Source organism: Chenopodium album, chromosome 5 (genome assembly GCF_948465745.1).
Source record: "Chenopodium album chromosome 5, dcCheAlbu1.1, whole genome shotgun sequence".
Taxonomy (NCBI): domain Eukaryota; kingdom Viridiplantae; phylum Streptophyta; class Magnoliopsida; order Caryophyllales; family Amaranthaceae; genus Chenopodium; species Chenopodium album.
The window spans coordinates 2,249,006-2,272,090 of record NC_137838.1 but is presented as its reverse complement, the minus strand read 5'-3'; the positions used below and the strand labels follow the sequence as shown (position 1 = coordinate 2,272,090).

At 36.3% G+C, this 23,085-nt stretch overlaps 2 protein-coding genes across 5 annotated transcripts; one reads left to right on the top strand and one right to left on the bottom strand.

Annotated features, from left to right (window-relative positions):
- The first annotated feature begins 73 nt into the window (after positions 1–73).
- LOC145631477 (ABC transporter B family member 28-like) lies at positions 74–20,926 on the top strand. 4 transcript variants are annotated; one of them, XM_081683567.1, is made up of 18 exons: positions 74–512; positions 2,489–2,676; positions 3,744–3,767; positions 4,699–4,800; positions 5,389–5,479; positions 6,765–6,865; positions 7,037–7,087; positions 7,193–7,321; positions 14,597–14,659; positions 14,766–15,045; positions 16,738–16,886; positions 16,982–17,071; positions 18,109–18,243; positions 18,320–18,376; positions 18,472–18,528; positions 19,240–19,532; positions 19,640–19,778; positions 20,663–20,926. In XM_081683567.1, exons 1-16 carry the CDS (start codon positions 122–124, stop codon positions 19,474–19,476), a joined length of 2,145 nt encoding a protein of 714 aa, XP_081539693.1. In that variant the 5' UTR covers positions 74–121; the 3' UTR covers positions 19,477–19,532; positions 19,640–19,778; positions 20,663–20,926. The 4 variants fall into 4 exon arrangements, with proteins under 4 accessions (XP_081539693.1, XP_081539692.1, XP_081539691.1 ...); XM_081683566.1 differs by having other exon boundaries at positions 19,637–19,778; XM_081683565.1 differs by having other exon boundaries at positions 19,240–19,540.
- On the bottom strand, positions 20,850–22,033 carry LOC145631478 (uncharacterized). Its single transcript, XM_081683568.1, has 2 exons — positions 21,498–22,033; positions 20,850–21,311 (listed from the first exon to the last, which is right to left on the bottom strand). Exons 1-2 carry the CDS (start codon positions 21,966–21,968, stop codon positions 21,048–21,050), a joined length of 735 nt encoding a protein of 244 aa, XP_081539694.1. The 5' UTR covers positions 21,969–22,033; the 3' UTR covers positions 20,850–21,047.
- Positions 22,034–23,085: the final 1,052 nt, after the last annotated feature.

The following is a 23,085-nucleotide window of genomic DNA, read 5'->3' as shown; positions in this document are numbered from 1 at the left end:
GGAGTACAAACTAGCCATTCGGGGCATCATGTGCATATCTAAGAAAAGGCAAATATTATATGTTGAACAGACCTAACGGGTAAATCGTGAGTCTCTTACAGAAAGCTATTCCCGTTCACAAATGGCGGCAATTTCTCTCTCCTCCCCATCAATCACCCGCACACACTTCCACTTCTCTCACCCCCGCATCCAATCACATCACTTCCCGCTATTTTCTCTCTCCTCGACCCAACTCCGCCGCACCACCAGCCTCCGACTGATAACTCCGAAGCAGAAATGGGCACCAGCAGCTTACGTACACGGACCCGCTTCAGACTATTCGGTATCTGACCCGAACCCGAACCCGGACCCGAAAGTCGAGGGGTTTGGGAGAGAGAAAGTTGAACCAGAAGTTGCCATAAGTTGGGGAACTTTCTGGAATTTGTTGGTGGACCAAAAATGGCGGCTTGCTCTTTGTGTTTCTGCTCTTGTTGGGGGTACTGCTTGTACCCTTTCTATGCCTCTTTTCTCAGGTACTGTTTAATTCTTCAATTGTTTATTGTTTTTTATATAAATAATCATATAGTTTGATTTAATTGGAGTTGGAATTATGGGTTACAATTGTAGCTGAATTGTTTGATGATAATTTAGGGTTTTCAATTTTGTTATGATTGTTTGTACTTAGTTATTGGTGAACCGAAGAGATAGATATTGAATTGTTTTGATGTAAATGTATCTGATCATCAGAGAAGAATAGATGAATAGCATATTCACTTGGACAACACTTAAGCAGTTAAATCCCGTAGGCGACGCCTTTTCTTATTGATGGAGCCTTGAAGCTTGGCTTTTCTCACTCTAAAATCCAACATGTAATGTTAAATATCACTTTACAATAGCAATGCAACTTCAACTAAATTTATCTAATTTTGTTAATGTGTGGAAATTGCTAAATTGACCTTTAGGCGAGTGATCATAGGTGTATTCGACATTACAGGATTATTAACTAAGGACATTTCTCTAACCATACTCTTTCTCCATAGAATAAACAGATTTTTAATCCTTTCTCGTTCTAAAAAGTATTGAATGATAACCTATAATTAATGTCTTATAGCTATTGCATAAAGAGGCTTGGATGGAGTCTCTTTCATCATGCATGGAATTTTTGAAATACACTGTAATAGACTGTTAATATTCACGCTAATAATAAAGGAGAAGGTTCAGAAATTTGATTAAAGATTAAGGGTTTCTTACAAATGGTAGTAGTAGGTTTAGCCTACAAAGCTCCTATTAGTGACTTGAGGTCACAACTCTCCTAATAGTGACTTAAGGTCACAACTCTCCTAAGGAATTACTCCAAATTCTGCCTACCTATTTCCTTCCCTTCCCTCTCTATTTATACTAAGGACAATTAACCTAGTGAGCTAATATTAGTAGAATACCTATACTACCCCTCCTTAGGTTGATCTAATACATACACATTATGGTCCTAGAAAGAAATGAGATAGAAAGGCAATTTAGGAAACCACAATCTAAGAAGTTGTCTGTCTTGTGGATAATAATGTTAAATATGCAAATAGGGTAGATTGGTTTTCAAGTATACTTTTCACTTAACACAAAACAATCATATTATCAACTATGACTCACCTTGAGTCCTTGGGATAACACAACTTAAGTATATATTTTGGCTGATGTCTCTCTAAGTCAAGCTTGGCTTAGTTTAAATAAGCTTGCAACAATTCACATTCAACCCTGTCCTTATGTAGTGCCCATAGGTTTGATGTTAGCGCTTAGCGGAGTAAAAACTTGAATGTATGACTTCATCTCGATCATATGCAGCAGATGAATGTTTATTGACATAATTTCCATAGTTATGGTAATTAAGATGTGATTTAGCACATATATCTCAGGTTTAACCTTTATTATCACATACGCAACTAACTCATTACTCCAATTTCCAGTCTACTTTTCCGCTGCCTCATCCGTATTGCTGATTTGCCAATTTGCCATCTTTAGTAGTAGGAAAAGTATCACTTCTGGAGGCTAAACGGTTACTAGTGAAGGAAATACTGTTTTTTTGCAGTAGAACTTCCTCACCTCAAGAAAGAAAACTTCCATGTACTTTCTGCCCAATTTCTAACCCAACATCTCTTTTGAGATCCAATCTCCTCGTACCCTGTGTCCCCTTACCTTCATGGTTCCACTATGATTGTGAAGAAGAGGGCTGAGAGAGGGTTTTAGTGGTAGGGACAACATCTGTTTTCCAATTTTTGATCCAGATGATCACATAGACACTGCAGCAGTAAGCAGCTTAGGATTCTTCACTGAGGCTCTGCTTTGTTGGTCCTTGGCATGTTGCTTATTAGCTAATTTTTTCTTATAGTATGGAGACAATTCTTGATATATCTTCTTTCTACTTGATTTATATTTGGTTTATCCCCCCCACATCTTATTTTTTTGGTTGCTTAAATAAAAAAACCCTTATATGCTTCTATGTGTCGTGATTATGCAGGGAGGTTTTTTGAAGTTCTTTCAGGAACGACACCCGAGCCTTTGTGGAAAGTAATGAGTAAAATTGCATTTGTATATTCATTAGAACCAATCTTCACTGTGATATTTGTCATAAACATGAACAAAATTTGGGAGAAGGTTATGTCTGTTTTAAGAGCTCAGATATTCCGGAGGATGTTAATTCAAAAGGTAGCATTGCGTATCCTAGCCCATTGAATTTATCTAGTCTCATTGTTTGTCTCATCAGGCATTATAATTTCATATATGCTTATACCGTGCTAGTGTGTAACTAATAAAACAATTGAAACAAGGAAACCTCTTAATGTTTTGTATGGGATAGTAAATCAAAGAAAAAAACATGGGTGACCAATGAGGATCATGCATCTAGCCGTCTAGTACAGAACAACATATTTAAATGTTACTTCCTCCGTTCTTTAGTTAATTCAACAATTGCCTTTTATAGAAGTTTCACAATAATCAATTTAACTCTCTTTTGGGAAACATTTCACACTAAAAGCTACAACTTTGCCCTAGTTTATCATCTTTTGTTTCTCCTCTAATCATATAATCACATGGGTATAGGGTGGGCCACCTCACCCACTTTCCTCCCTTATATTCTTCGTGTCAAATCCAATTGTTGCAATGAATAATGAACGGAGGAAGTATTGCTGTTAGTATGCTTGTGTTAATACTTAATTAAGACCCCCAAGGAAATATGGTAGTTGTATCTACTTATGTGCATGTGAGACTGTACTGTACCAGTAAGAAGTACACTAGTATTAAATGTAACGACTATAGCTGTACACATAGCTTCTATAAATTTGCAGCGGCATTAAAACAATTCCATGACTTTCTGGCTTCTGGACCAAATTGCTTAGTAGAATAGGAGTATTTGATTTTTACATTATCTTGAGGTTTGAGCACTTCAGTGGGATGGACCAAGACTGCAGTACTAAGCAAGATCATATATATTGGTTGAATTTTTCTTGCCTTTTCACCAACATGAATATGTTACATGCCTGAAAAGCAGTAGCATTAATGCCTTGCAGTAGCACTGTTATGATTGTTAAATGTAAATACCAAATTGGGCCACCTAAATGTACATATGATTTATAGCAATATCTCTTTTGCCTTTCACATTTCATGATCTGTGTCTGCTTTAGTATATGCGACATTTTGATAAGACATTGTGTAGTATTCCGAAACTCATTAGTTGCTTAATTCTAATTTGTCACTTTTTCATTTGTTCCATGCAGGTGGAATTTTTTGACCGCTACAAGGTATGGTGTGGTTTTCATATTCTTATCAATCTCTACAGCTGCTCATAGTTTGTGATCTGCCGATTTCTTTTCCCCTTTATTTTAGGTGATCTTACCAGAACATTTCTGAAATGGTGTATATTATGTGTGTTCTTGGCAAAATATATATATATATTTTATTCCTGTCGCCTTTCATCATTGTTGATGCAACATAGTTTGTGCTGGATGCATTTTATTCCCAGAAATGAGGTGCATCCAATCATAAGTATTCTCCACCTTCAGATGCCTTGACCTTGTAGTAAGGTCATACTCTGATAATAAGAGCACCATGGTGCTTTTGAATATTAATGATATACTTCTTTTTTTACTTGACCTGTTTCTTTTTTCACGCTTTCCAATGCAAAACTTCAACGATTAATAACTTTAATTCTCCATAAGTAAAAATTATAAAAGTTATATATTATGATAGTACTTCTTGAGATGAATTCAAAAATATCCAACACGAACATGTTTTTCCTTACAAATTATTCACAAAAGACGGTCAAAGGAGGAGTGGTGAATAGTATAAAAAGTCAAAGCGGGTCAAGTAAAAAAAAACGGAGGAAGTATATGTTTTTTTCTCCTTTAGTCAGCTATTGGCTCTATAGCATGTCGATCCTGGCATATCTCACATTTCGATGTTTGAGATCATACTTCTCGAAGTTTCTCATTTTTCTCTGAGATTTTTGGTGATGGGACTTTGAATCAGATTATTCATTGCATATGACATTACTATGTTGTTTTAGATGGAAAATTTCATCTCAGAATTTCGTAATTGTTTTAAAAAAATCTGCTTATGTTTCATGGACATTAGATTTCTTTCCCTTTTTTCTTCATGTGTTGCATTAGTCGTGGTTACTTAAAACGATTATAATTTCTCAGTTTCAACATTTGTGGTTTCTAAATTTTGCAGGTTGGGGAACTGACTGGATTGTTGACCTCTGATTTGGGGTCTGTTAAAGACATTGTCAGTGAAAATGTTTCAAGGGACAGAGGATTTAGAGCACTTTCCGAGGCAAGCTACTTTAATTAAACAGGAATGATTCTTCTTAAGGTGTAGAATGCTAGAATTCATAGCTAGCTTTATCTGAAGTGGACTGAGCCTTCAGTCTCTTACTACAGGGGAAAGGAATCAGAATAATGTGGATATATATTCTCTATTACTCCCTCCGTCCCATAATACTTGATACAGTTTCTATTTTCGTCTGTCCCACAATACTTGACACGTTACTAAATATGGAATGGGACCACTAATAAAAAAGTATTTTCCCACATTTTCTCTCTCATCACCTACTCCACTCCCACCTCACTTGGTGTTTTCTTGTAAAAGTTGTAATATAAAAATACAAAAGAATTTTGTATACAATAAACAAATGTTTAAAATAACCCACTAGTAGTTTAGTTTTCTTAAACTACGTGATCACCCCAACGTCCCAAGTATTACGGGACAGAGGGAGTATAACTTTATTACCTGTATCATAAAATTAGTCAACTGAAGATTGTCAATAATCTAGGTTGTTTTGTAACATGATATGATCTCATCCATACATGTTTCTGTAAATTTTTGTTGATTCTTATTTCTAAATATCCTCATAACTTTCAGATTGTTGGAACTATTTGCATCTTGTTCACTCTTTCACCACAACTCGCACCAATATTGGGTTTGCTTATGCTTATTGTCTCCATTTTAGTAGGTAAATGTTTTTTTTTTTTAAAATTTATTTATTGACTCTTTTGTTTTATTATTCATCTATCTCATTGCATATCAATTCTCTATTTAGAAGCGTGTACAAAATATCATCTTTGACCTTGTTAAATACTTGAGTAAAATACTTAGTTGATTCATTTTTAAGAAAAGGTTGTTTGGAATATTCTGAAAGACTTCCACCTAAATGTTAATGTCATAAATTTTCTCATAGGATGCCATGTATGGAAAAGGAGTTGTCCACCTCCTTTCCCTTTGTTGTGGCGTGCGTTTTTTTTTTTTTTTTTTTTTTTCCTTTTTTAAATCCACTTCTTTGAGTCAAAATCAACCTATCTCATTGTTGCTAATCACATACATGTCCGAGGGTGAAATGTGGATGTTCGCGATTTTTCATCCACTGTTATTAATACCAAAGGTAAAGGTAGGATTTTCTTTACTTTATCATTATAACTTTCTATTATGTATGTAATCGCTAAAGCTAAGCTTTTGGAGTGGGCTCGGCAAGAACCCACTTTGTAAGAACAAAAGGGGTACCCCTTTAACCCCAAATGCCTTCTTGATTCCTCTACGCTGCCCTAGACTTTGTATTTCCCCATCGCAGGTCATTGCTCTTAACATAATCATTTTCAAGTTTTACCTGCCAAGCCATCATCACCAACCCAAATTCTCCATCACCTTCTCCCTTCATCTGTCATTCCTAGTAACTAAGCCCAAAACGCCTACCATCTGTGCAATCAACAACGCACCCCTGAGTCCCTGACCCCTACTCACCCCCTTAACAATGACCACCACCTAAGGATGTAGATTTTGAAGACTGAAACCTCACAACTGCCAAATATGATATCCATTAGATTTTACAATGTCAGAAGGAGACATGTCAACATGGAGGCGAGGGTTGAGACTTGAGAGAAGGATATCCAGCATATCTATATGTGTGCATTTGCGTGCATGTGTTTTGTAACTCAGTGTTGCTATGACACAACCATACTTATACTGCGAACATCATAAACATGCATCCTGAAACAATTCATGGATCCAAATCTAGTTGTTTGACTTGCTGAAATCAAAGAATTGTATGTTCTGTAAGTCAATAATATATCTTGATGCATATTCTTATCATGTAGTTCAATTCAATGTACTTATTGAGTTATTGATGTAGATTCGATTGCATAATTGCATTGAGTATCATCATTTAGCTCCTTTGAAGATTAGTCTAGCTTTTCTTCTGATTTCCATCTACCTATATAATTTGTTTTTAACATCTTGTTCTTCAGCTGTTTACAAGCGGTCAACTATGCCTATCTTTAAAGCTCATGGTTTGGCACAGTCTTCAATGTCTGACTGTGTGACAGAAACAATTTCGGCCATTCGCACTGTGAGTTCCAGTGAGTTGCAGTTGTGCAATATAGCATTTTAGCATCCAATGCCAGCTCTAGCTCTTTTAAGGGTGATTTGGATAATCATAAACTATAACTTTGGCTTTTGCATGATGGGATCTATGATCCATCCACATATGCTGTACTGAACTCTTGATATAATATTTCAGGTGAGATCCTTTTGTGGGGAAAAGCGCCAAATGTCAGCATTTGGTAACCAGGTAATCTATCTGTCATGTCCTTGAGTCGGAAAATGGAATCCGTTTTGGTTTCTGTGGGATTTTGTGCGTTATGTTTGTTGATATTTATTCTGTTTGATGTGGCAGATACTTGCTTATCAGGCGAGTGGCATTAAGCTGGGGACTTACAAATCCATTAATGAATCAGTGACCCGAATTGCAGTTTATGTATCATTATTGGCTTTGTATATCCTTGGAGGAAACAAAGTTAAAGCGGTGAGGTTTCTTCAATGGCAGTAGTATTTTTGGCCTTTTTCTTACCAAGCCTGTTATTCATTATATTATTTCCCTGTTTTTTCCATGATAATATTTTGCAATAAATCCTCTTGATTGACATGCATGTACGGGATGTTTTTGACTTATGTCGAAGGTTTCATGTCTTTTTGACTATTACGTATATAATAAAATGTTGAGGAGATATAGAAAGGAAACAACAGCAGCTTGCTGAATTGTAGAGTTGTCAATTCGGGTGAACGGGTCGGGTTTGGGTTGAGTAAGAGTGGGTCAGGTCAACTCGGGTCGGGTCAATTCAGATTAATTCCATAATCTATGCGGTTCGGGTTTGGGTTGGGTCATGCTTGGGTTAGGTCGCGTCGGGTCATACTTATCGGATTTGGGTCGGGTTTAGGTTGGGTTAATAACAGGTCAGGTTACATTCGGGCCGGGTGAACAATAGGTCGGGTTAATTCGGGTTTTCATGGGTTAAAAAGGGTTGATGTAATTCTCGGGTTCAAGTCGGGTTCGGTTCAAGTCAATAATTTGCGGGTTAGAATAGGTCGGGTCATTCTCGGGTTTGAGTCGGTATCGGTTAAAGTCAATAATTTGCGGGTTATAATCAGGTCGAATCATTTTCAAGTCGGGTCATTCTCGGGTTCAAGTCGGGTTCGGTACAAGTCAATAATTTGCGGGTGTTGGGTTATTTTCAAGTCGGGTCATTCTCGGAGTCAAGTCGGGTTATGTTTAAGTCAATAATTTGCAGGTTACAATCAGGTCGGGTCATTCCCAAGTCAGGTCATATTCGGGTTTAACTAACTATTAATATATAATTATCATTTTTATCAAGCTAATTATTTCCTTTAACTATAATATATATGACAATACACTAGGAAACTATGGCTTATAATTTAGGAAGATAATTATCTCCTTTAACCATACAACAAATATATGCTATATTTAACTCTTAAATTTGAGGATAATGCTCCTTTCTTTTGCTTGCCTAGACTGACTTGGTCTCTCAAGACAAAATGTTTTGATCAACAATAATAAGGTGGTCTAAATTGCATTTAAGATTTTAAGGTGATTAGAAATTGGGTCAGGAACAATTTGGGTTGAATTTAGGTCGGGTCAATAACAAGTCATGTTAATTTCAAGTCGGGTTAGTAACAGATCGGGTTCAATTTTTGGGTTGGGTAAGTAATAGGTATGGTAAAAGTTGGGTCGAGTCAATTAAAAGTCGGGTTGAATTTGGGTCAGGTCAATAACAAGTCAGGTTGATTTCGGGTCGGGTTTGTAACAGGTTGGGTTAAATTCGGGTCGGGTTAGGAACGAGTCAGGTTGAATTAAGGTTAGGTTAGTAACAAGTCGGGTTAAATTCGGGTTTTGACAGATTAAAACGGGTTTGGGTCAATTTCGGTTCAAGTCGGGTTTAGTGCAAGTTAATTAAATTGGCCGTTGTAAACCGATAAATCAGTGCAAGTTGTAAACCGGTAATTAAATTAGCCGTTTAAAAGCAAATTGAATGGTTCCACACACCCAATTGGACTCCCGGAGGGTATTCGGGACCATGGTAAACATTTCGGCAATTTTTATTTTCGGGCGAAAAAAAGTAGAAAAATTCCAAAATTAAAGACTAATATCCACGCTTTTGAGAAATTTTAAGGTTTCGGGGCCGGTGTCGAAAAGTCTAGAAATTCTATGGGATACATCTCGGGGTCATATAATGCCATTTGGAACCATATATGATCATTATTTGGTGTCATAAATGTTCGTGGTAGGCTTGAATTAATGAATTAGGTGCAATTTGTAAACCGGTAAATTGGTCGTTTAAAGGCAAATTGGATGGTTCCACCCACCCAATTGGACTCCCGGAGGGTATTAGGGATCATGGTAAACATTTCGGCAATTTTTATTTCCGGGCGAAAACAAATCAAATAATTTCAAAAGTGAAGGCTTGTCCACGCTTTTTAAGGAATTTTTGGAGGTTTCGGGCCCGGTGTAGAAAAATATTAATATTTTAGGGGATATATCTCGGGGTCATATAATGTCGTATGGAACCATATATGATCATTATATGTTGTCATAAATGTTCGTAATAAACTTGAGTTAATGAAATCCGTGCAAGACTACAAGTTGTAAACCGGTAATTAAATTGGCCGTTTAAAGGCAAATTAAATGGTTCCATCAACCCAATTGGACTCCCTGAGCGTATTAGGGACCATGGTAAACATTTCTGCAACTTTTATTTTCGGGCAGAAAAAAGTCAAAAAATCCAAAATTAAATTTTTTAGGTTTCAGGGCCCGGTGTCGAAAAGTCTTGAAATTTTACGGGATACATCACAGGGTCATATAATGCCATTTGGAACCATATATGATCATTATTTGTTGTCATAAATGTTCGTAGTAGGCTTAAGTTAATGAAATCGGTGCAAGTTGTAAACCGGTAAATTGGTTGTTTTGAAGGCAAATTGGATGGTTCCACCCACCCAATGGGACTCTTGGATGGTATTAGGGACCATGGTAAACATTTTGGCAATTTTTATTTCTGGCGGAAAAAAAGTCAAAAATTCCAAAATTGAAGGCTAATATCCACGTTTTTTTTTAGAAATTTTGGAGGTTTCGGGGTCCGGTATCGAAAAGCCTTGAAATTTTAGGGAATATATCTCGAGGCCATATAATGTCGTTTGGAACCATATATGATCACTATTTGTTGTCATAAATGTTCGTGGTAGGCTTGAGTTAATGAAATCGGTGCAAGTTGTAAACTGGTAAATTGACCGTTTAAAGGCAAGTTGGATGGTTCCACCCACCCAATTGGACTACCGGAGGGTATTAGGGACTATAGTAAGCATTTCGGCAATTTTTATTTTCTGGCGAAAAAAATTCAAAATTTTCCAGAATTGTAGGCTAATGTCCGCGCTTTTTGAGAAATTTTGGAGGTTTTAGGGCCTGATGTCGCAAAATCTTGAGAATTTAGGGAATACATCTAGGGGGTCATATAATGCCGTTTAGAACCATATATGATCATTATATGTTAAAATGTTAGTAGTGGGCTTGAGTTAATGAAATCGGAGCAAGTTGTAATACGGTAAATCGACCGTTTAAAGGCAAATTGAATGGTTTCATCCACCCAATTGGACTCCCGGTGGGTATAAGGGACCATGGTAAATATTTCGACAATATTTATTTTTGAGCGAAAAAAGTCAATAAATTCCAAAATTGAAGGCTAAGATCCATACTTTTTGAGAAATTTTGGAGATTTCGAGGCCCGTGTCGAAAAGCCTTGAAATTTTAAGGGATACATCTCGGGGTCATATAATGCCGTTTGGAACCATTTATGATCATTATATGTTGTCTTAAATGTTCGTGGTAGGCTTGATTTAATGAAATCGTTGCAAGTTGTAAACCGTTAAATTGGCCGTTTAAAGGCAAATTGGATGGATGCACCCATCCAATTGGACTCCTGGAAGGTATTAGGGACCATGGTCAATATTTCGGCAATTTTTATTTCCGGGCGAAAAAAAAGTAAAAAAATTTCAAAATTGAAGGCTAATGTCCACGCTTTTTGAGAAATTTTGGAGGTTTTGAGGCTTGGTGTCGAAAATGTCTTGAAATTTTAGGAATACTTTTCAGGGTCATATAATGCCGTTTGGAACCATATATGATCATTATATGTTGTCATAAATGTTCGTAATAAGCTTGAGTTAGTGAAATCGGTTCAAGTTATAAACCGGTAAATTGGTCGTTTAAAGGCAAGTTGGATTGTTCCAACCAGCCAATTGGACTCCCGGTGGGTATTAGGGACCATAGTAAACATTTCGGCAATTATTATTACCAGCGAAAAAAAGTAAAAAAATTCCAAAATTGAAGGCTAATATCCACGTTTTTTGAGAAATTTTGGAGGTTTCGGGACTCGGTGTCGAAAAGACTTGAGATTTTAGGGAATATATATCGGGGTCATATAATGTCGTTTGGAACCATTTATGATCATTATTTGTTGTCATAAATGTTCGTGGTAGGCTTGAGTTAATGAAATCGGTGCAAGTTGTAAACGCTAAATTGGCCGTTAAAAGGCAAATTGGATGGTTCCACCCAACCAATTGGACTCCTAGAAGGTATTCGGGACCATGGTAAACATTTAGGGAATTTTATTTTTGGGATAAAAAAAAGTCAAAAAATTCTTAAATTGAAGGCTAATATCCACACTTTTTGAGAAATTTTGTAGGTTTCGGGGCCCGGTGTCGAAAAGTTTTGAGGTTTTAGGGGATACATCTCGAGGTCATATAATGTCGTTTGGAATCATATATGATCATTAAATGTTGTCATAAATGTTAGTAGTAGGCTTGAGTTAATTAAATTATTGCAAGTTGTAAACCGGTAAATTGGCCGTTTAAAGGCAAATAGGATGGTTCCACCCACCCAAAGTGTCTGCTAGAGGATATTAGGGACCATGATAAATATTTCGGCAATTTTTATTTCTAGACAAAAAAAGTAAAAAAATTCCAAAATTGAAGGCTAATATCCATGATTTTTGAGAAATTTCGAAGGTTTCGAGGCTGGTGTCGAAAAGAAATGAGATTTTAGGGGATACATCTCGGGGTCATATAATGCCGTTTGGAACCATAAATGATCATTATATGTTATAATAAATGTTCGTGGTAGGCTTGAGTTAATGAAATCTGTGCAAGTTGTAAACCAGTCAATTGGGGTTTTTAAAGGCAAATTGGTTGATTTCACCCACCAAATTGGACTTCCGGAGGGTATTAGGGACCATGGTTAACATTTCGGTAATTTTTATTTCCAGGCGAAAAAAAGTAAAAAAATTCCAAAATTGAAATCCACGCTTTTTGAAAAATTTGGGATGTTTCGAGGCCCGGTGTCGAGAATTTTGAGATTTAAGGGGATATATCTTGGGGTCTTATAATGTCTTTTAGAACCATATATGATCATTATATATTGTCATAAATATTCGTAGTATGCTTGAGTTAATTTAATCGGTGCAAGTTGTGAACCGGTAAATTGGCCGTTTAAAGGCAAAAAGGATGGTTCCACCCACTCAATTGGACTCTCGGAGGGTATTAGGGACCATGGTAAACATTTCAGTAATTTTTATTTCCGGGCGATGAAAAGTTAAAAAATTCCAAAATTGAAGGCTAATATCCACGGTTTTTGAGATTTTTTTGAGGTTTTGGGGCCCGATGTCGAAAAGAAATGAGATTATAGGGGATATATCTCGGGGTCATATAATTCCGTTTGGAACCATATATGATCATTATATGTTGTCATAAATGTTTTTGGTAGGCTTGAGTTAATGAAATCGGCGCAAGTTGTGAAACGGTAAATTAGCCGTTTAAAGGCAAATTGGATGGTTCCACCCACCTAATTGGGCTCCCAGAGGTTATTAGAGACCATGGTAAACATTTTGGCAATTTTTTATTTCCGAGTGAAAAAATTCAAATGTTCAAGGCTTTTTTGAGAATTTTTGGAGTCTTCGGGGCCCGGTGTCAAAAAGTTTTGAAATTATAGGGAATACATCTTGGGGTCATATAATGTCATTTGGAACCATATATGATCATTATTTGTTGTCATACTGGTTCGTGGTAGGCTTGAATTAATGAAATCTTTGTAAGTTGTAAACCGGTAAATTGGTCGTTTAAAGGTAAATTGGATGGTTCTACCCACCCAATTGGACTCCCGGAGGGTATTGGGACCATGGTATACATTTCGGCTATTTTTATATCCGGGCGAAAAAAATTCAAAAAATTCCAAAATTGAAGGCTAATATCCACGATTTTTTGGAAATTTCAAATGTTTCAGGGTCCGGTGACGAAAAGCATTGAGATTTTAGGGGATACATCTCAGGGTTATAATGCTGTTTGGATCCATATATGATCATTATATATTGTCATAACTGTTCGTGGTAAGCTCGAGTTAATGAAATCGGCGCAAGTTGCAAATCGGTAAATTGGCCGTTTAAAGGCAAATTGGATGGTTCTACCCACCTTATTGGACTCCCGGAGGGTATTAGGGACCATGGTAAACATTTCGGCAATTTTTATTTCTGGGTGAAAAAAAGTAAAAAAATTCCATAATTGAAGGCTAATATCCACGTTTTTTTGAATTTTTGGAGGTTTCGGGTAGAGCTGTCAATTCGGGTGAACGAGTCGGGTTTGGGTCGGTAAGAGTGGATCGGGTCGATTCGGATTAATTCCATAACCTATGCGGGTCGGGTCATGCTTGAGTCGGGACACATCGGGTCATACTTCTTATCGGGTTGAATTTTTGGGTCGGGTTAGTAATAGGTCTGGTAAAATTCGTGTCGGGTCAATAACAAGTCGGGTTGAATTTGGGTCAGGTCAATAACAAGTCGGGTTGATTTTGGGTTGGTTTTGTAACAGGTTCGGTTAAATTCGGGTCGGGTTTGTAACGGGTCGGGTCGGGCCGGGTTAGTAACAAGTCGAGTTAAATTCAGGTTTTGACGGGTTAAAACGGATTTGGGTCAATTTCGGTTCAAGTCGGATTTGGCTCAATTCAGGTCAATAATTTACGGGTTTCATTCGGGTCGGGTCATCTCCAGGTCAGTTCATGTTCGGGTCTCACATACTCGGGTTAACTTGGGTCTAGGGTTGGTTTCAGGTCGGGTCAGGTCGGATTTGGGTCACCATTTTTTCGGGTTCAGATGGGTCGGTTAATAATCGGGTTTGAGTCTGTATTTCGGGTCGGGTCAACTTTTGATAGCTCTACTGAATTGGGATATTAGAAGGGTGAAGCAGACTTTTTAAAAAGCTTTTGTGATAGAGGTCAAAGAAAAGAGATCAATTGGATTGTTAATTGAAAATGAACTTGACTGAAAGAGACTCATTAGTCCATATGATAATGTAAAACACGGTAACATAGGAATAGCCTTTATTGACTGTTGGGATGAGAATCTTGCATCTAAATTATGAAGTGTATGTGGGCAAATTTTTGTGCCCTTCAGAAGAGAAAGGTGAGTCATTTGACGCTGAATTGTTATAGGCTAAAAAATTATTAATCCTCTTTTAGAAGTGTGACCTTCATGTTTAAACAAGAGTGCAGATTTCCAGTGAGGGTACTAATCTTCTAGAGCATAGGGTTTTTGTTTTGCTCCTTTCTCAACTTGTTTAGCAGCTATATTATTTTTCCTCATTATATATTTATTTGTCGATGATCTCTGACCTTAGTATCATAACAATTAATTCAAACTCTATGAGCATGTTTAATTTGTCTACTTATATGGTTCAATGGAATGTGCAGGGTGAACTCTCAGTTGGAACCGTGGTTTCTTTCATCGGATATACCTTTACTCTGACTTTTGCTGTGAGTTCTTGCTTCTAGCTAATAATTTAGCTGTTATACATTTTTTTAAAAAAAATTAAAATTATTACTGTCCCTTATAACCATGTTTATTATATATACTATGCAGGTTCAAGGATTGGTTTATACATTTGGAGATCTACGTGGGGCTTTTGCTGCTGTTGAGAGGATTAATTCGATTCTCTCTGGGTCAGAAATTGACGAAGCTCTTGCTTATGGTTTAGAAAGACAGATTCAACCAAAAGATGTTCAGGACGAAAAGTTTCAATTATTTGTTGTCAATGGATTTGATGAGAAACAGCAATCTAATCATATGCATTACATGTCAGCCTTGGGCTCATCAAGTGATGTGTATAACGTAGCCTGGTCCGGTGACATTAGTCTTGAAGGTATTCCAAACTTGTTTTTTTGTACTTGTGTCAGGTTGATGCTATAATTACTTGTTTATATCTTCTCTCTCCCTACTGTGTACCTGTTATTCAGCGTTAATGTGCTTTGTCCAGGTACCTTTTGACCCTGGAAATGTGGAAAAAAAACTGCAAAAAAATTAATCAGTTAGGAGGCTATTTACGGTCCATTAGCAATTTAACCAATCCTAAAGCCCTATAAATGGAAAAGGAAGAGGTTATGCATCCTAAATCCCTATAAATGGGATAAGAAAAGATCATGCATCCTAAAGCCTTATAAATAGAAAAGGAAGAGATTATGCATCCTAAAACCCTTTAAATGGAAAAAGAAGAGATTATGCTATGCAGCTCTGTGCCCAAAACATTTATTCAAAATCTTCCTATCTAAACAATAAGCAATATTTTTCTCTTTTTTTCCCTTACAGTATGAAAAACTAATTTTTCTTTCTTGAAGTATGAAAAAAAGAATTTTCCTACCTTTTTGAGACAACAATTCATCTGAATGAAACATTCTTCAGTTTGCTCAAGGTCTTTAGGCTCTTTACTGCTTCTTGACCCAGGGAATTACAGTTGTGAGTCATTACTCAGTAGCATTACCCTGGCTTGCATAATGGAAAGCACTCCAGCATCACTTGTATCCTTAACTACTGGGGACTAGAAACCGGCCCCAACAAGATATTCAACATTATCTTGAAGGCAGTTATAAGCACTTTACAAGCTGCTTTTCCTGGCTTCCCAATTGCTACACTACCAAAAATGAAGGTTATGTGCCCATTGAGGGGAAGTCCTGATTTCTTGTCCCCCTATTCATAGCACTTCTTCTAGGATCAGCTCTATGAACTTGTTATAGGAAGATAGTAGTAAGCATTCCCATTGTTATAGTCCCCCACCTTACAATCCCTTTAGACATCATCATTATGATTTCCTCTCCAATCTTATCAATTACGCTAGCAGCATTACTCTCAATACTATGAGTTCAAAGAGTCCAAATGATGTCAACACCACAGCATCTGGGCTCCTATACTTTCCTAGACAAGATTTTAGATGAAAGATATGCTTTATTGATTAAGCTGTTAAACAGCCTAAAAAAATTCTTAGCGGTCTATGTTAATATGCTTACACTGTTGAGCCTGCATAGTACTAAGAGATTGATGTAGGTCATAAAATTTGATCTTTGAATGTTTATTGTGCCTTATTGATACAGTTTCATGTTGAACAACAATCCTTGTAATGTCAGGGGTGAGGGGCTTTCTCCTTTGGAGAACCTTCTTAACTTTCGGGTTCTGAAATATATAGTAGTGTCTGTACAACTGACATATAACATCTACAATTAAGTGAGTCACTCCCGCTTTGTTTTTCTTATTTGTTGCTTCTTCAATATTATACTCCATTGCCTCATTTGATGAAAGGATCTTATAAGCATTACCCTAGAGACCATGTTTGGTGCACTCTTGGTTTGAAAAGGGTGGTTGACTGACCTTTTACTTCACTACTAATAAGAATTAAAGGACTGAATAGTAGTGAGACATTTGAAGTTCATTTTGAAGCAAACCTGAAAATTTGCCATTGTTATATGTTCAGCTTTGTTGGAAAATCAATTCTGACACTTCTTGTAGTAAAATGAATCTGCTTTTAAATGCCAGCTACTAGTTTAACATTTCCCCATCACTGCAGATGTCCACTTTTCTTATCCATTGAGACCTGATGTCGAGGTCCTTAAAGGTCTTAACCTTACATTAAAGAGTGGAACTATTACTGCTCTTGTGGGATCAAGCGGTGCAGGGAAGAGTACAATTGTTCAGTTGCTGGCACGCTTTTATGAGGTTTAGTTTGCATTGTTGATTCTTTCTCTCTCCTAATTGTAAGTGTGGTTACTTATTGTTTTATAACACAACCAAGCCTTGTTAATGTTTTGCAGCCAACCAGTGGCCGCATAACTGTGGCTGGAGAAGATGTTAGAATGTTTGATAAAAGTGAATGGGCTCGAGCTGTCTCAATAGTGAACCAAGTAGGTTTTCAGCAATAAAGCTTTTAGCTGTTTAACTTTTGCTTTTATTTTTTTTGGGCATTGGAATCTAGATAGCTTCTATGTGGCATCAGATGCAGCTTAAACTATGGCCGCCATACACCAGAAAAGAAACCCTCCCAAATTCATCTCTGTCCATTTAAACCAGAAGAGTCTGGATTGGGATGGGTCTGATTGTCTAATCACAAATCAATCAGTTAAACCTTTCATGAACTAATTAATTGAATTGCATAAAGTTCACACCATTAGGAGATAGTGCCTTTGATAGGTCTTATACTCTTATGTTTTGACCATTATGCTCTGTCTGTGAAGCTATAGATTGAGTCTTTTGCTTTACTGTTCTTCTTCTTTTCATGTTCTTCAAGATCTATATATTTTTCTCCTCGTGCTTTCCTTTTGATCTTCCTTACTACAATTTCCTTCCCCTGTTAATTATTCTTTTTCAATTTAGTACGGAGTAGTTTTTTGTTGGATTTTTTAGACATCAACTAAATTCTGAGTAGATTTTTACATTATTAATGTGTTATTTACTTTCTTAGTAAAGGAAAACCTTTTCTCCTTAGACTTGTTTAAAAAATTTGAAATGCTTCAGTAGCCAGCAATATGTAATGATTCTAAGGTGCTTTCAACTGTTGGGTCAACCTGAACCCTAATATTTGTCTGAGGGCCGACCCTTTGGTAATTTGAACCTGGAATTATCAAACCCACTACATCCATTGTAAATATGCCCTGTCCTACTAGTTGGCTCCCTGTAACTAGACTGTTATTTTTGAAAACTGTACTGAACTGGCTGCTCAGACTGCTGAGCTGGACTTCTTGCTAGTTCAGTCAAACATTTGAAGATGCTATTTGGTATGACTTGTCAAACCAGTGTACCAATCAACACGCTGGTAAACTGTCAAGTTGGTTACATATTCAAGTATATACATCAAGTATACTTATCATCTGGGTACATCTGATACTCAAATTGTCAGTCTTATGATGTCTTTCTGAAACATATGGTGACTAACCTTGTGCAGGATCCAGTTCTCTTCTCCGTGTCTGTTGCAGAGAACATTGCATATGGTCAACCGGATGCTAATGTATCTAAGGATGATATAGTAAAAGCAGCAAAAGCCGCTAACGCTCATGAATTTATCATATCACTCCCACAGGTTTGTATTGGCTCCTTTGAAACAGGAAAATATATATGTAATGATAATATCCTTGCTAAATATTGTATGTTTCAAGGGTTATGACACTCTAGTTGGTGAGCGTGGAGGTCTCCTTAGTGGGGGGCAAAGACAGGTATAACATGTTTTAATATTTTGTTGAATTTCTACGGAGGATGTAAAAGATAAGGTATACATTCTAATTTGTAATCGTCCTCTGTACTTCTGTAGAGAGTTGCTATTGCGAGGGCGCTTCTAAAAAATGCTCCAATTTTGATTCTTGATGAGGTATTTATAAATCATTTGTGTTTCTATTGCCTTCTGACTGCTGCCTGTTGTTGATATTTTATTCTTGTAACCCTCTTGGTTGACACTTAATGTTGTTGAATAGCCACTGTGTAGTTACCAATCTCTGCTGTGTTAGAGAAAAAGCTCTTTCTCCTCTCTTATATCTTCCCCTTCCCTGCAGGGCCGTAAATCCAAGATTCCAAGTACTTTGCTTTGTCTCCCTAATATAACTTCTTGATTTTGATAAACAGTCACGTCAATGGATATCATTAGTTGTCTTCAGCATATCACTCATTCATTTGTTGTTCTTTATTTTGTGTATTAGTGCCTCTCGTATTATTTCTCGTGAAAGCTATAGTGACAAAGAAAGATGAATATGATGAAGCCCTTATTAATTTTTCCGTTTGTTAACATTGATTTTATGTGAAAACTGTGAAACATATTGTTTTGCTTAGGTATGTAATACCATCTTGGTGACCTTTTTTCTTATTCTTTTTTTTAAAGGAAAACAATAGTAACTTAAAAGTTGGACCATCCCACCAGTGAAGGAAAATTATCTATTTTTATAGAAGAAAAATGTTTCCTGTGATGATGAATATTAATTCTCTGATAAAGGCATACTGACGTCAGTATATTGATCTTGTTTCCAAGCCTTCAGGCTGCATAGACAAATAGATTTGAATATTTGACTTAAAATTAAATTTCATGCAGGCTACAAGTGCCTTGGATACAGTTAGCGAGCGTTTGGTCCAGGATGCTTTGAATCATCTTATGAAAGGAAGAACAACATTGGTAATAGCTCACCGTTTAAGCACAGTCCAGAATGCCCATCAAATTGCACTTTGTTCTGATGGGAGGATTGCAGAACTTGGGACACACTATGAATTGTTGTCACAAGATGGCCAATATGCTTCATTAGTGGGATCCCAGAGGCTTGCGTTTGAGTGAATTTGCAGTATATTACCATAATGGCTGTCAATGTCCATCATAAAGCGCTACTGAAGGTGGAAAGGTTATTTCCTAGCAATTTTTTGCTCCCTTAATGATCCCATTTGCACTATTGCGTATAATTTATTTTAAATTTTCTTTATTTGTCTGTTTTTTCTAGAAGATATGCTTCAGTTTCTAAGGGATACTTCAAACACTATAACAAGATAAAGAACTAAGAAAGTTCTTAGTACATTTCTCATGTAAAGAAGCTCAACAATCAATTGTTACAGTCGGCTGCTGATTCATTGCTGTAAAACATGGTAAGAAACAATGGGAATTTCCTTTTATTGCATGTAACTTTCATGGTTGACTAACTATAATTGATCCTTCTGTGCGCTTTGCTTTGGTTCTCTTTCTTATTTTATTTGTCCTGGAACATTCGAACTTTTGGGTTTGTATTGAGTCTAAACTATAAATAAGATATAGTGGCTTTCAATCTGGCGAGGCATTCAGAAGGTTGGCCAAGAGCTTTATTTATGTACTTGTCATCAAGAAGATCAACCCAAGCCACACTGATCAACTTGCAACTCCCATCTTTGCCAGCCTCTGTCCTCCGTTGCTCATAGTTAGTGCTCTGGTGCTCCCTTCAGCTGTAAATATCATATCTATGGGCAGAGGAGGTTCCTTATGGAAACCAAGAGTTTGGATTAATTTAGTTCGACTTGTACTGGCAAACTGCACAGCATAAAGTTGCTGTTCGTTTCACACAAACAGCTTTTTCAAATCAATGACTGAAGTCGTATGTAGCAGAGGATTAGCTGTGGAATTGGTCTATTTACAATTTTTTATCTGAGTATGCTGAAGTAATTTTTATGGTATTTCTTATCCATATAGTCAGTACTCAGTCTGTACCTTTCCAGATTCCTCCTTGGATGATTTCAAAGACAATATCAGTCTTCACAAGAGGGTGGGAGCAGGATTCACCCTTTAAACTGTGGTGTTGTGATTGTCAAAATCTTATCTGACTGGAACTTGGCCTTTGACTTAATAGTTCTTGATTTGATATGGTTGATGGTCCATCTCCCACTTCCGTTGTAGCTGTAATGAAATGTGCAGCTTGCAGCCATTCAGTGTCTAAATCCTTTATTGTTGTAATACTATTTGTTTGATGATTGTGTCTGAAAAACAATGATTTGGTTTACAGCGAAAGAGTTAGAGCACTGCATTTCTGGTTGCTGGCTAAAGAAGACTCAAAAGGATGAAGAAGATAACCATTGATTCTGTTTGTAGATTGGAGTTTTTTCTTTAGTCATGTACAAGCTGTAATTAGGGGTGTAATATTGGTACTAGGTGTATTTAAATACCTGCTCACTCTTGTTATACAATTAACATTCAAAGCATGAATGAGATTACTTGCCAACCTCAAAAAGTATATTTATATAAAAGTTTCTTAATACCATTTTTTTTATTGTGCTGGGATATACAATGGTCGCACTAGATATCTACTAACAATAGTCTATAATTACTCATCTGCTATTATCGTCGATAGCGAGCTGGGAATATGAAGCTAAGCAATATAAGTAGAAGTATTATAAAGAGATGGTGGCGTTCATAACGGCAAGGCATTCAGTAGGAAGGCCAAGAAAGGTATTCATGAAGAGATCATCAATAGGATCCACTGTTGCCACCCCTACCAACATGCAGTTTCCATTTTTCTCCATTCTTTGCCCTCTCCCTTTTCTTAATTTTCCTTGTGATTCTTCAGATGTCAAGTTCGTCGAAACCAGTAATGGTGGTGCTTTGTAGATTGTCCCCATTGAAAACCAGAATTTGGCCTTGAATTCAAGATCAACCTGCAATGAATATATTCAGCTGTAAGTTTCAATCTCATTTTTTTCATTACTACTTCAATAACTATTTATGCCGAACATTTACATCAAACACATGCTTTGACGGCTAACCTTTATCCACTAATTTTCTTTTGGCGAACAAACAATAACCATAAAAAGTAGCCTAAAAAACAGTGAAAAATCTCTAACCTTGCCAGACTCTTGATCAATGCATCCCTTGAAAATCTCAGGCACAATATCAATCCTCAAAAAAGGTGGCAAAGGCAACCCCAAAAACTTAGTAGTCCCACTTGTTAATGGTGGAATATAAAGCTTATCAACATCAAATTCTACCAAAATTTTACCATTTGACTCATTTTTACCACTTCCACTCCCAAACCCACCTTCGGCATCATACTGAAAATCAGGATATCTTGCTATTCCAAGCTTACAACCTCCCTTTGTCTTAAATTCAACATTATAAGAATTTGGTGAGCTTAGTTTCTGATTATTTTCTTGGGTTTTTTGGGTGGATGAAGATAGAGCTACAACATGAGTTTTATGTAGTTTAGGTTGTGACAAATAATATGATGAGATTAATAATAATGTTGGTGGTTTTTTAGTAGGAAGTTTTGTACATGGATTTTGAGGTTTTAGGGAGAAATTAGTATGATAACTCATTTTTTAGGAATAATTTTATGAAATATGATATTTGGGACTTAATATGAAACAAAGCATATGAATATAATGTTGTTTCTTGAATGTGTGTGGTCAGGTTTTTGTTCATCTTATCAGTGCCACAAGCTTCAAATTGGTGGACCATACGAAAATAAATTTATCGAAAATAATTTTCTTTTGAATATTGGGCTTGGACAGCTTTTTCATTGAATATGATCTGTAAATTGGGCTTGGGTTATCAAAAGTTTTTTCATGGCCCATTTTGGGGGACATAACAGAGATACCTATTAAATCATGGAAGCAACAAGCAAGCACAGACAATAAGCCATTCTTAATGGGAACAACTTTATCATTTGATGATATTGTATTAAAAGAAGTCAATATGTGGGACAAATTAACTTTTTATCATGTAATGATGTTGTATAAAAACAAAAAATGGTTTGAAAATAAGTACGAAATAAACAGAACCTGAAAGTTTATATTGAAACTGTTTGATTTACGAATCAAATTTAAGAATTACAGAGTTTGTGCATGGAGATAAATTTCTTTTATGAAGTGTTGTATGAATTATATGTTAACACTAATCATAATTATTAATCAAACAACTTTCAAATTTTAAAGTCAACGTCATTAAAAGCTTTTTTTTTTTTTTTTTTTTTTTGACAACCTTTAGAGAAAGAAAACTACAATTAAACGGTTAGTAATAGTCATGCCTTTTTTGGAAAAAAGAAACAGAAGAAAAGAAAAGGCATAAGCATTAATAGTGATTTATACTGTCTTTTTAAATGTCTTACATATGGACCAACAGGCAACAGGCAACAGGCAACAGGCAACAGAAAACAGTATGTAAACATTTATGCCTTGAACTGTAAAAATTTATGTAAAGAAAATATAATAGGCCCCTCAAATCTTTTGAATCAAGAATTCAACATATAATATGATGACCTTCAATTAATTTGGGCATGTATATTTATCAATCTTCTGTTTTTAAGAATCTGCAAAGGGAATCACACTTGTTGACTTGTTGGTGGTTGACTAGTTGTCATCATCAACACCTCACATGAATTTTGCATCAACAACTATGGACTTTCCTTTTTATTTATTTAAATATGGAAATCAA

Coding starts and splice junctions, on each gene's coding strand:
- LOC145631477 (XM_081683567.1), top strand. CDS start 122: ATGGCGGCAATTTCTCTCTCCTCCCCATCAATCACCCGCACACACTTC. Junction 7,088..7,192: donor TGTCAGCATTTGGTAACCAG/GTAATCTATCTG, acceptor TTGATGTGGCAG/ATACTTGCTTATCAGGCGAG. Junction 18,529..19,239: donor CAATTTTGATTCTTGATGAG/GTATTTATAAAT, acceptor AATTTCATGCAG/GCTACAAGTGCCTTGGATAC.
- LOC145631478 (XM_081683568.1), bottom strand. CDS start 21,968: ATGAGTTATCATACTAATTTCTCCCTAAAACCTCAAAATCCATGTACA. Junction 21,312..21,497: donor TTGATCAAGAGTCTGGCAAG/GTTAGAGATTTT, acceptor TATTCATTGCAG/GTTGATCTTGAATTCAAGGC.